The sequence below is a fragment of the Ptiloglossa arizonensis genome, chromosome 9 (assembly GCF_051014685.1).
Source record: "Ptiloglossa arizonensis isolate GNS036 chromosome 9, iyPtiAriz1_principal, whole genome shotgun sequence".
In the NCBI taxonomy this organism is placed as follows: domain Eukaryota; kingdom Metazoa; phylum Arthropoda; class Insecta; order Hymenoptera; family Colletidae; genus Ptiloglossa; species Ptiloglossa arizonensis.
Window position 1 is genome coordinate 20,271,586 of NC_135056.1, and position 12,465 is coordinate 20,284,050.

At 54.3% G+C, this 12,465-nt stretch overlaps 1 protein-coding gene across 1 annotated transcript in view; it reads right to left on the reverse strand.

Moving 5' to 3' along the window:
• Sdb (SAXO downstream of blistered) overlaps positions 1–12,103 on the reverse strand; it is a 28,086-nt gene extending 15,983 nt beyond the window's left edge. Inside the window, exons 1-2 of the mRNA XM_076320823.1 lie at positions 7,840–12,103; positions 94–368 (exon numbers count right to left, since the gene is read on the reverse strand). Of these exons, the coding sequence (XP_076176938.1) occupies positions 94–368; positions 7,840–11,391 (3,827 nt within the window). The 5' untranslated portion in view covers positions 11,392–12,103. The remainder of the gene's footprint in view (positions 1–93; positions 369–7,839) is intronic.
• Positions 12,104–12,465: the final 362 nt, after the last annotated feature.

The window sequence follows — 12,465 nt, forward strand, 5'->3', positions numbered from 1 at the left end:
CCGTCCCCGCGGAGCTCCTACTTCGAATTCGATCGCATTGTCGATAATCTCGATTCTCGAACACCGATGGAAGAAGAATCGTATATACGGTACCTTTTCGGTTCCTCGGGGCTCTGCTCGCGTCGCGGAGGACGACTCGGTTTTCCAGCGGCTGGAATCGGTTTCGGTCGATCGTCTTCCCTGAGTCCAGGGATTCCTCGCGGATAACCCGGTCGCTCCGGTGAACTCTGCTGCGCCGAGTCCGCCGGAGATCTCGGAACAGAGCTGGTGAATTTCTCGAACCGTTTGTCATCGACGACATCCCGCGCTACCATACTAGTCACCTGCTCTTTGTCGATGAATTCGCTCGTTGATTTAGCGACATCTCTCTGCGAACACACGAGAAGGAAACGGGATTAAAATAGGTGGTTCGTTGGTAGAGTTGGACAAAATGCGCAAGAACAAACGATTATTTCCCATTGAACGAATGATCGTGGACACGAAGCTTTTCTCCTTCGTTCGTTGTTCGAACGATGCTCCCTCCGATCATTCTGCACAGAATTTTCCACAACGGTTATCGTTACTTTCCACGATTCGTACTCTACCGGTCGTCTCTTCCATCCGGGATGGTTTAACAACGCGGTGGCCGCGTATGTAAATCGGATAGATCCACGACGCGAGCGATCGGTGCTCGTTAACAAGAACGACGGAAACGACTCGGCCATTAACCGGCAATTGTATTTTTAATTTCACTTTGGCCCGAGTGGCCAGTCACCGTGCAACTGGAGCTTCCAATTTGCGCTGCGATAATTCGAGTAACATCTCGTTAGACGGTTCCCGTTGCTTTTAATCCCGGGACAGGATCGCGTTAAGTAAATGTTCTCGGGGAATGCTATTGAGTTTTGTCAATGAACTCCGGCCCGTCGTCGCGCGGAGGCAATTACGGAGGATTCTGCTAATCGAACTGGTTATCACCTCGCTAATTACAAGTGCTTTCACGGGGCGGTTCAAAGCGGCGCGGTGTTCGTCGGACGGATCGCAACGGGTCCGAGTGCCATTACCGAGTGTCCCTCGCGCGAGAGTTTCGCGCGGAATATCGCGAATTAACGTTGAATTCATCGACGCGTCTTGCAACTCGCGCGAATAACAGCGACGGAATTCGACTCGACGGAGCGAAACGACGTATCGGATTCCCACGTGCAAAAATGAATCGCAAACACCGGGATGAGACACCGGTTCGTTCGACTATCCGTGTGCACGGATCGGCGGATTCGAAACGTTATTACGTCGCGTTTACATCACCGCCCCTTTTAGCGAGGAACGTGAAACGTTGTCCGCGTTGTTCGCGAGAGGCCAATTAGTTCGCGCGCGTGTCTAGAAAATCGCTTTGTTGTTCGCGGCTCGAAGACACCACGCGGAATAAAACGGTTCCGAGCTCGACCAAGAGAGCCTCGGTCGTTCCCGCTGAACGTTGAATCGATCGGTGAAAAACCGATCGTGATTTTTCGCGAACAATCGCGAAACGATTTATCGTTCGACGAGGCCAACTGAGTTCGTGCGATCGCGAGGGAACGATTTCTCGAAAATCGGTTTGTTTCGACGAATGATCGCTGTCTACGGCAACCGGTCTGTCCTAGGTTAAAAACCAACGTCGGTGCTTAGCTGGACGGAATGCAGGTAACGCGAGATCGTCGCAGATGGCGTTTATGCACACGCCTGCATCGTATCGCATAACCGGAACCCACTTTTACCTCTCTGTACGTGCTCCAGCGAGGATTCTGTTTCGACGTCGAGAGCACGTCGAACGGTGCACCGTATCCTTACGGGAACGGAAACCGACCGTCTACCAGCCCAGAATTTTCGAATTCCGTGGAAATCGAATTTTCGAGGAGTCGCGCGCGATTTCTACGTAAATTCCTCTCGATGGAAAATTCTTCGCGAACGCGTGGAACTGTAACGTGGACGACTCGTCTCGATCCGCGACAAAGAGGTATAAACTCTTCGATCCCGTAACATCGAAACCGGAACGAATTCCATCGAGACACGGATACGTTCGTATCGATCTCGACGTTCGTTTAAATAATTCTCCGAATTATTTCTCTCGTCACCGATCGATACGACGATGACGCGTCTTTAGCGTGCCAAGATCGTACACGTTGTAGAGGAGGAAGTACGAAAAAAAAAGGTAACACGGAACGCGTAAAATCGAATACGCGTTACAAAGGACCAATCGAGAAGCTAATCTCGAATTCACGCGGGCCGATTCGAGCCGGCGATCGTCCGACGAGAATTCCAAGACGAATTCCCAGCATCCGAGCGTTCCACGTTTAATTCCGCCGTTACTCGAGCGTACCAGCGCGGTAAGCCCTGGATCGTCCCGTCGCTTTTGAAATAGTTCCACGTATAACCGTTTTCGGTTCGTTAGCATCGATCATTATACTCGAAGAGCACGTTCGTTCCCCGACTAAACGCTGTAATTCGATAACAAGGCGAGTGACGTTTGCTAACGCCGTTAAAGCGGACCTCCGTGCTGTCTTTGAATGGTGCTCTGGAAGCCACCGTGTAAACGGGAAGGCAAAGGAACGTTTGGCATTTCGAGGGGAGGGAATGTTCACGGCAGTTTCCACTTTGAGACCGAGAACGTTAAATAACGAACGCCTCCGTCACGGGAAGCGAAGAATTAATTAATTACCGTTCGACGGGCGAGCTCGTCGAAAAAAAAAAAAAAGAATCGAGCGTGAGAAATTTATTTCCGCACGGAGGTGCTCCGATTTCGATTCTTGGACGAAACGGGAGCCTTCGTACGGAGTGGTTCGTTCGGAAACATCGGCGTGCGGGCCGTGACAGCTCGACATGGAAAACACGATTACGCGTACACGCGTTCAACGAGCGTGTCGGTAGAGCCGTTTGCACGTCGAACAATCGAAAACAGCGCTACTTGGGTCTACTGCGACGCGACAAGGACGTCCCTCGTCACGCGAGATACGGCGTCGATGTTACGCGTCTCGCCTCGGATCGCGCTTATGTTCGAGATAACGCGAATTTTCGACGATACGAGCGTTGAAATTTCGCGTTGAGGTTATCTCTCAGCGCGGTATTCGCCGCTCGTCGTACGAACGGACGACCGCCATTATCAATATCCCGATCATCGGATCCGACATGCGGTTACGTACATTTTTCGTCGATCCAGCGTTCGAACGTACACCGCCGAGAATGTATGTCTACGTTGAACGCTTCCTGCCGCGGAACTTTTCATCTACAGGGTGGACGATTAATCGAGATCGCCCGAACGAATGAATCTCGATTACTCGTAGACGCGTCGAGTTCCAGAGGATCGCTGTTTACCAACTGTTTAACAGTCTCTGAAACGTGTTAAATACTTCGCAGACACTTTTCCGTATTTGTTTTAGACGCGAAAGAACGAGAAGGATCGAGCGATTTCTTCGAGAAGAACATCGCATTAGCTTCCCAACTGGTCCTCCGTAACGCGTTTTTTTTGTTCTTCCTCTTTAACGCGTACGATCTCGGCACGCCAAAGACGCGTTATCGTCGTATCTCGAAGAAGAAGAAGAAGACGTAAAAAATGTCGCATCTCGAAGAAGAAGAACGCGTAAAAAATGTAGGATTTCTTCGAGAAGAACGCCAAGTCGACGATCTTCGAAAGAGATATTTTATCCGTGTTCGTCGCCTCGAACACTGCATCGTTCCATACTTTTCGCGCATCCATCGGCAACGGAGGTATCGGCGTTACTCTCGTTGAAAAGTTCCACGGGAACCGTGAATCTTTCGAAAGTGTTCCGCGAGTGGGCGATCTCGGGCGATCGTTCAAAGAGTAGAAAGCCCGTCATCGAGCCCGTCAAAATGAAATACTCGCGGAACCGAGAGAACCGTACATCGTTAAACACGCCGGTGGAATCCAATTTCGATTGTCTCGTTTAACTGGATCGGGGGAGAAAATAAAAGACGCGGCGTCGAGTCGTTCAGTTTCATCCCCACCCCGCCCCATCCCCGGAGTACCTGTTGAATTCACTCTCGTCGTCGTCGGCGGATGGAATTGATATTCGCCGGGATGTGTGCGTCCGAAGGAGAACACGCTTCCAAGTATTTCATCGACCACCGTGAGACCTCGAAACCGATGTCACGGCTACGAGAACAAACCGACGTTAACGATGGAATATATTACAACGTAACGAGACACCCTCGACGATCTATCCGCGAACGATCGAGGCAAATTACGATCGTGTCTCTTAGAAATCTCCGACGTCTCGGTGGAAGTCGTCGAAGGTTGAACGCGTCGGGCTCTTCCTCGAAACCACGTTGCGTCACCGGAAACGTGGATAAGCCAGCTTCCACGACGATGCGAAAATTCTCTCGAAAGGAAGCTCGATAAGAAGGATCGCCCAAGGTGCTTGTTTCGTGGCATAATATTGACTTCGATTTTCCGCGAAACGGTGTCGTTCTCGGTGAAACGTTCGCAACGGGACTTTGTATCGCGGGGAAGGTCGACGATAAATTACGTTTCGAATTTACGATAAATCGAAGAGTACATCGATCAGAGGCTCGGTCTCGAACGCGACTCGTGCACCGAACGCGTGGAACAAAAAACGCTCGTAGCTGTTTATTTCGAACGAGAATCTAATCGGACGATTATGCGGAGATGTTTCTATTCGACGCGTAGAACGTTCGATAAACAACGGATCGGGACTCGTGTAATTTGTATTTAGATAAGAATCGTTCCCGTTTCTATACTCGCGCGAATGTACGAGGGACTCGTCGAGAGCCTAAATCGCGATCGTTCCTCGTCGTGGTTGAAAAGCATCGAAACGATCGTAATCGATGAATCGTGGAACGTTGCGAGTCCAAGGACTACGTTTCGCGTCAGATCGGTCGCACCGTTCTCGTTTTCCAACGTGTACTTCTACCTGTGCACGAAATTTCAAGATTATTAAAAAACGGCTGCTTTCTGGACTATCGTTCGTCGAAAGAATCGTTCTCGGACATTCTGGCGTGCCCGATCGCGATGTACAAGCTGTCGCACGCGAATCGAGCGACCCGTACACACCGTGTTTACGATTCAATGATGTCAACTGCCATAAATTCCGCGGCTGGTTTTGTCGCATCGCCGCTCGCTGTCGCGCGACCGCCATTATCAAACCGAGCAAGGTTACGCGAACGAACACACGCTCGACTCTCGGAATTCCGTGCACCGAGGAGACCGAGCGTTACGCGGTGACATCATTCGCGAGTTCGGGCATCGATAATTCAACTCGAGGGTCGCGAATGGGCCCGATTCGAACGGGTACGAAGAATCTTGACGGTTCCGCGGTCTCTCGAGAAACCGAGATACCGAGCCACGGATGATCGCGACGAAGAACTCGGTGTATTCCGGGGTTAAGCAAGACCAATCGGAGATCGTGGCATGAAACTCAATTGGTCGCGGATCGAGCGTCCGCGGGACGGCCGATGACATCACTACCAAACTCGGCTGCAATACCAAACGGTAATTGTTTTCATCGTTCTATTCGAGTCGATTGCAGGTGATCGGTGACGAGTGCCACACGCGCGTCGAAAGGAAAAACGAACGTGTTTCCAGCGTTGGAAATCGACCTATATACGTTTATCGCGGTTCGCTCGGAGACGTTATTCCCGGGGTTAAAAAATACGAGTTTCGAGATAGGAGTCGGTACGGATCGTTTACGACTCGAAATCGTGAAAACTCGGGCGACGCGGACGTTGTCCCGGTCGTCACGGAAGCAGAAAAACTGGCGCAACGTTGAACGAGCGAACCGGGTCAAAGGTTGCCGGCGCGTTTAAACGGCGAAGCGTTTGCGGAGAATTGATCGGAAGATTGATACCCGTACTCGGTGCCAGGGAATCGGGATGAGATCACTACCGAACTTGGCCGCGGCGACGTTTGTCTTGGATTATTATCGTTTTACGTACGAGAGCAGGTGATCGGAATTGCGTGTACGCGGGACACGGCCGGTGACTCTTGTTACTCGCTCGAGCGAACAGGTACTCGCGTCCATTTTCATTCCGTCCCTTTTATTATTTCCACGTACGGACGGGTTCTCGTACGAGTTAATGACTATTTACATCGGTAGAGTACGGTACGAAATTATCGGTTCTTCGAGCGGAAAAATCGTTGCGGGTACGGCGCCGACCGGGAACGTTAACGATCGTCGCCGCGCTCGTAAACAGAAATATTTACGGTACAGGGTCAACGAGATTCGCCGTTAATCTCTCGTTAAATGCTCGTTAAACCTCGTTAACCGGACAACAATTACGAAAGATCGGGTACGTCTCGTCGTTTCCGCGTCTGGAAGCGAACGTGTCCGGATTATCGATAAAGTACGGTGGTTTGGGAGTCGTCCAACGTCGAGTTTCTTCGACTCGTGGAACGACGCTCGTGTCGGCCCCGATTTTTCGAACGTTGCGCGAGGTCGTACACGCACTCGACGGGTAAGCGCGGCAAGAAAAATCGTAACGTTACCGAGCACTCGAGCTCGTTCCCTCGTCGCGATCGAAACGGGAACAGGATTTATCGACGTACTCGACGCGTGTCGCAATCGGAAGGAACGCAGCTCGATGCGATATTCTAATTGCCCCGAACGAAACGCGAACGCGACGTCTCGTCCGCGTTTCGTAACCCGTGCGAGCGTTTCGTGGACTCGCTCGTAGGAATTCTCGCAGCGCCCGAGAAAGCGGTAAAACGAAAAATCGTGACGACGCGGCTCCGGGCGCGGAAGCAGCAACACACTCGGAAATTCGAACGTGTCGTAATCGTAAATATACGCCGACTCTTTCAGCGCGGACGATAATTATCGTTACAACGAGCTCGCTCGGCGCACCGACTCGTCGAGCTTTCGCGCTCGACACCGTGAGAAAGAACAATTTCCTACCGAGAGGGCATCGATCGATTTTTACGCAATCGTCCCGAATTTTCGACCAGTTCGTCGACCCATCCACCGTCGATCCTCCCCCGGTGCACTCGGCTGGTATTTCTCTCCTTCGTCCCGATTAGACCGCGTCAGTTTTATTTTTAACCGAATAACGCGCGAGTACCTACGACCTTCGCCTGGTTTGGAAGTGAAAGTACCGACCGAGCCTCTTCCGCGAGGTGTGCAGCCCCGACTTCGTTTTTACCTTGTTTCCTCCGGTACGTCGGTTCCATTTGCGATTCGATTGTAGCGTTCGTCACGGTGGATCGTTCATCGAACGAGAACGGGAGAACGAAGAGGAGAACGACACCCTATTGGAAGACATCGGCGATACCGTTTGCGAATTTAAATGCCCCAAGAGTTTAAAGGACGCCTCTCTCCGGGGACAGATAAACGAAAACCACCGAAGAATGCGATTTTCCATCGAGACGCGAGGAGAAGGAGCTGCGCGAGACGAATCGTTTATTCAAAAATACGAGTCGTTGGTAAAGAGGTGCCGTCGTTGGGAAAATAATTGAAAAGTAACCCAGACTTAACCTCTTTGAGAGCGCTCCTTCTTTTTGTACTTTTCGAATCGTTTATTCCGTCACGTTGCTTCGAACGACTCCGACGCACCGTAACGTTGTCACGCTCGCGGGTCCCTACGATTTAAATTCCATCCAGTTAAAAAATGATGCGATCGTAAGGTCGGTTGCAACTTTATCGTAGCTGTTGTCTCACCATCGTCGCAATTACTTTGTTCTTCGCGCGCGACAAGCAAGGACGGCTCTTACGCAGAAACTTGATTCAATAAAAGAACAGGGGAGCGTTGTTGGGTCGTTGAGCGATAATCTTTCGAGGAACAACGTCAACCGTTGTACGTACTTCCCGCGCCGCGTCGAGAATAAAGAGATCGAGTAATGGTTACGCGGTTACTCACCACGTCTTTCCGCACATCCGTCGTGAATTCGCTGACGACGCGTTCCTCGACGACGTCACGGATGTCCTGCACCGATGCGAAGCTCGACGATTGATCGATCGCGTACGAAGACTGCTGGACCACTTCGATGTTCGTGGTGTCTATCGCGTCTCTCGTGTCGGTCAGATCGTACTCGATTATCGAAATCTCGGAGATGTCGTCTTTGGTCACCAGGGAGCCCGGTTGGTCGTCTTTCGGTTTCTCCCCGTGAGGAGACTCTCCGGGACCCCGGTCCGTAGGCGTCTTTTTCCGATCCTGTGGTTTCTCGTACACGAAGGATCCGTCCCACGTGGAAGCACCTGGTTTCGTTGGTCTGGTCGTCCTGTCCACGGGACTCTTGGGCGTTTTCCTTCCAGCTGTGGAGTGTCGCGGAGTCGAGGATCCGAGCGGACCGTCTCGAGGAGTCTCCTCTCCGAGTGTTTCTTCAACGGGACGTCTCAGATCGTCCACTTCGCGAACGATGGCGATCGTGGACGAATCGAGAACCTCGGAATCGGAAACGAACGTGCGCCCGAGAGTGGTGGACGCGACGAAACCGGAAGTCTGAACGTCCATCGAGGTGTCGGACAACGTGATGGATTTCTCGGTGATGTAAGTCGGTTTCTCGTCGCCCGGGACCCTTCCAACGTCCGTTGGAGAGCTCCGAGTCGGGGCTTGCTTGTCCACGGGACGACCAGCGACGTCCGTCGGGATCCTCTTGTCTCGAGGCGTCTCCGTAGGTTTTTCTCGAACGAAGGAACCGTCCCAGGTGGACGCGCCGGGTTTCGAAGGTCGCACGGATCTGTCGATCTTCTCGGGACTCTTGGGACGTTTCTCGGTGGTTCCGTGATCCAGGAGTTGCTTCTCGCGAGGCTTCGGTCCCTCCTCGATCGTCACCGTTTTCCGCGTGGACGTTGGCATCCCGTTGCGTATGATCACGGTCTCCGTGGAGCTGGTGGAGTAATCCACGTTCGATGAATCGGTGTAACTCTCGTGGGTGGTCGACTGCTCGACGACGACCGAGTTGCCGAAGATCTCGGTGCTGCTGGATACGGTACGATCGGTGTCGCTAATGTCCAAGGTGGTGTCGCTAACGTGTCGCCTCGATTTCGCCACGGGACTCTCCGGTTGTATTTTCTCGATCGGTTTCTCGACGACCGATTCCCTGCTGGCCGGTCTCCTCGTTTCCGACGTCTTCTCCGTGACAAAGGTCCCGTCCCAGGTGGACGATCCGTGCTCGACGATCCTGACGTCTTTACCCCCTTTGGGGGTTTTCTCGGGACTGCCGGGTCTGTTCGTTTCGGGGCCGTCCTCTCTCACGGGATGGACGTCGAAGACGACCGTCTCGTGTACCGAGGAGAGACTGGAGTCCTTGACGTCGGTGAAACTCTGCTGACTGGACGAATGTTCGACTATGTACGACGTAGTGGATATTTCCGCCTCGTTTATCGAGTTGTCTTCCGTGACGTCGCGGATGACGACGGAGTCGTTCGTTTCTCGCGTGTTCGGCTTCCGACGACGTTCGGGTACCTGCGGTTTCTCGTAAATAAAGCTCCCGTCCCAGGTGGACTGACCGGGTCTATAACTTCGCGCGGTCAGCTCCGGCTTGGTCCCCTTTTCCGGGATCCCCGACGAACGGGGCGAGTCGGTCTCGCCGGTTTCCTCCTCGAAAATCGTGTCCGAAACCGAGGTCACCTTCTCCACGTTCTTCGACGTCTTGGCGTCGCTAGACGTCGCGTACTCCACAACGTACGAAGTCGAGATCGACTCGGATCCCATCGAGACGTTCTGTTCTTCCGTGACGTCGCGAACTTCCACGGAATCGTGTCGTTTCTCGTTCGTTCCGATCGTCTTGGCCGACTTCTTCGTCCCGTCTCGGGACTTCTCGTAGACGAATTGCCCGTTCCAAGCGGAATCTCCCGGTCTGGGGACTCTTCGTGCCGGCGAGGTCCCGTCCGTCGTGAGGTCCGTTTTGCTCGCCGGTTTTCCATCGACGTGGATCTCTTCCGTGACGTCTCGGCGCTCCTCGGATATGAATCTCGACGAGTCGGTGGCACCCTGTACCACGTGTACCATGTTCGACGACGTCTTCTCGTAGGATCCATCGGTGGTCTTCTCTCTGTAGTCGGATCTCTGCGTGGACTGTACGAGGTTGTCTCCGGCGGGGTGATGGAAGACGGTAGCGTCCGAAACGTTTCTTCTTCTGGGCTCGGGTGGTTTCTCCGTGACGAAGGTACCGTCCCAGGTGGAATCGCCGGGCTTCGTGTACCGAGGCGAGCTCTTGGAGCGCGTTTCGGTCGTAACCCGTTTCTGTCCGTCGGCGAAATCGATCGTGTCGTTGACGAGCGCGTCATCTCGCGAGTCGCGGATCATCGTCGCGACGTTACTCTCGAAGCTCTCCAAGTTCGTGGACGATGTGACACGCGCGTCGTCCGTAACGATTTTACTGTCGCGCATCACCGACGAGGAGGACGTGGACGAGGACTGCGACGTGGACGACACTCTTTGATCGAGGATCGAGGTCCGCTCGGAGAGTTCGACGCGCGACTCGCTGCTCTCCTGTCTGCCGGTGGCAGCGTTCGAAACCAGCCGATCTACTTTCGCCTTGTCGCGAGCGTCCCGATCTCCTCGAGACATCTCGAGATTTCTCGCCGCGGCGGTGTTCCTGTCCTTACCCGGTGCCGGACTTTCGCTAATAAACGTGCCGTCCCACGTAGACTGTCCCGGCTTGGATTTAACGTTAGTCCTCGCGGTGTTCTCGTTCGCCGCGACGACGAACGTGGTCACCTTGTCGCCGGTGTTTCTGACGTCATCCGTTGATTTAACTCGGGCCAGGTCCGAGGGTACGACCGTGGTCTCGTTGTCGACGGTGCGGCTGTGCGAGGCCGCGGCACGTCCATTGTCGTCGATCTTCTCGTCCGCTTCACGGATCCTGGTCGTGGTGGCTACCGTTTGTCCGTCCTTCGTGCTCGCCTCGTACGTCTCCGTGCTCGCCAGATTGCTCTCGAACGACTTGGACGATGTCCGAACGGTCGGTTTGCGTTCCACGTTCACGATCCCGTTGGAGATCCTCGTCTTGGATAGATCGTCGCGATAATCCTCCATGGTGGTCGAGGAGGAGGTGGTCTCGACGATCGTCGTCGAGGAGACCGATTTCTGGACGCTCTCCGCGCGAGATTCGCTTCGACTCTCGGTCGATCTGCTCGCGCGTTCCACGATGTCTCCACCGACGAGGTCCGTTCGAGCGACGACATCTTTCGCGGCACGACCGTCCCTTACCGTTTTACCCTGTTTAATGGACTGCGTCTGCTCTCCGGCGATAAAATCCTGGCAACTCTTTCCGGTTCTGTAGGTGGACGTGGTCTGGCCAACGGTCTGCGGACTCGTCTCGATGACCTTGACGACGTTACCCTTGGAGTCGGTGATAACCTCGCGCGTGGCGCTGGTGACCTCGACCACGCTGCTGGTGGACTCGCTCTCGACCACCTGTCTCGCCTCCTCGACGAGGCTCGTCGACGACGACACCACCTCCATCGTCTCGACGACGGTGGCGTCGGACGTGCTGGAACCGGTGGCGATCTCTACGGTGTTCCTCCCGGTCCGCACCTTCACTGGTTTTCTTCTCGGGTAGTTGTTTCACGTATACGCTACGAATCGGAAACACGCGCGGCGGGAGCGAACACCCGCGTAACGAAAAATCGAGAAAGAAACAACGTCCGAACTGTTCGCGCGGGATCCACGCGCGTCGCGAACCGCGCGCGAATATCTCACGGTATCCTCGGTTGGCCCTCGAAGCTTCACCGTGACCGACGCAGTTCGCAAACTCGTTTTCCTGGTTCGTCCCCGAAGCGGTCGGTCGGCTGGTCGATTACTCGTCTCTCCTTCTCCGGTGTTGGTTCCCGGTACGGTTGTTCGCGTGCGTCGCGGGCCGTCTCGTTCGCGGAACAGAGTGAGCGGTGCGCGTAAACGCGACGACGACGCGTACGTAGTCGGAGCTTCGTCGAACCGATGTTCTCGGTTCGGTACCGCGAGTCGATGTGGCATCGACGATCGCTCGCTGGCCCTAGTGACCACACGGTGCTCCTCGGTTGCTCTCCGTCGCTACCATTGCCACGGCGTACGCGAGGCACCGCTCTTTTGCTCGGAGAACGCAGCGATCCGCCGCTCTCCCCTACTTTTCTCTCGCGTGTCGCACGGCGTGGGACGTACGTTACATCGCGTACGTGTACGTGTTTACGCGTTCGTGTACGGGTTCGCGTTCGCGTGCGCGCCTGCGCCCGTGCGCCCGTACGATCCTTCGGGCCCGATTCTTGTTGCGCGCACCGTGTTTTCGCGTAGGTAGACGAAGAGGCGCGAAGGAGAGAAAAAACGCTCGCTACCTCGGGACGTAGAATCTCGACTGGTTCCCCTCGATCGGCGCAACGCGTATTATTCGTTCCATTGGTCTCGATCCGATCGTTCCTCTTCCAACGTGGAGAGACACCGGGCTTCCGTAAACTTTGCACCGCGAACGCGCACGAGCACCGCGCACGCAACGACGATCGTCGTACGCGGCTCGAAACGACGGGAATCGCGTTTGCCCGGTGCCGGTGAATCGGTAGCACCGGT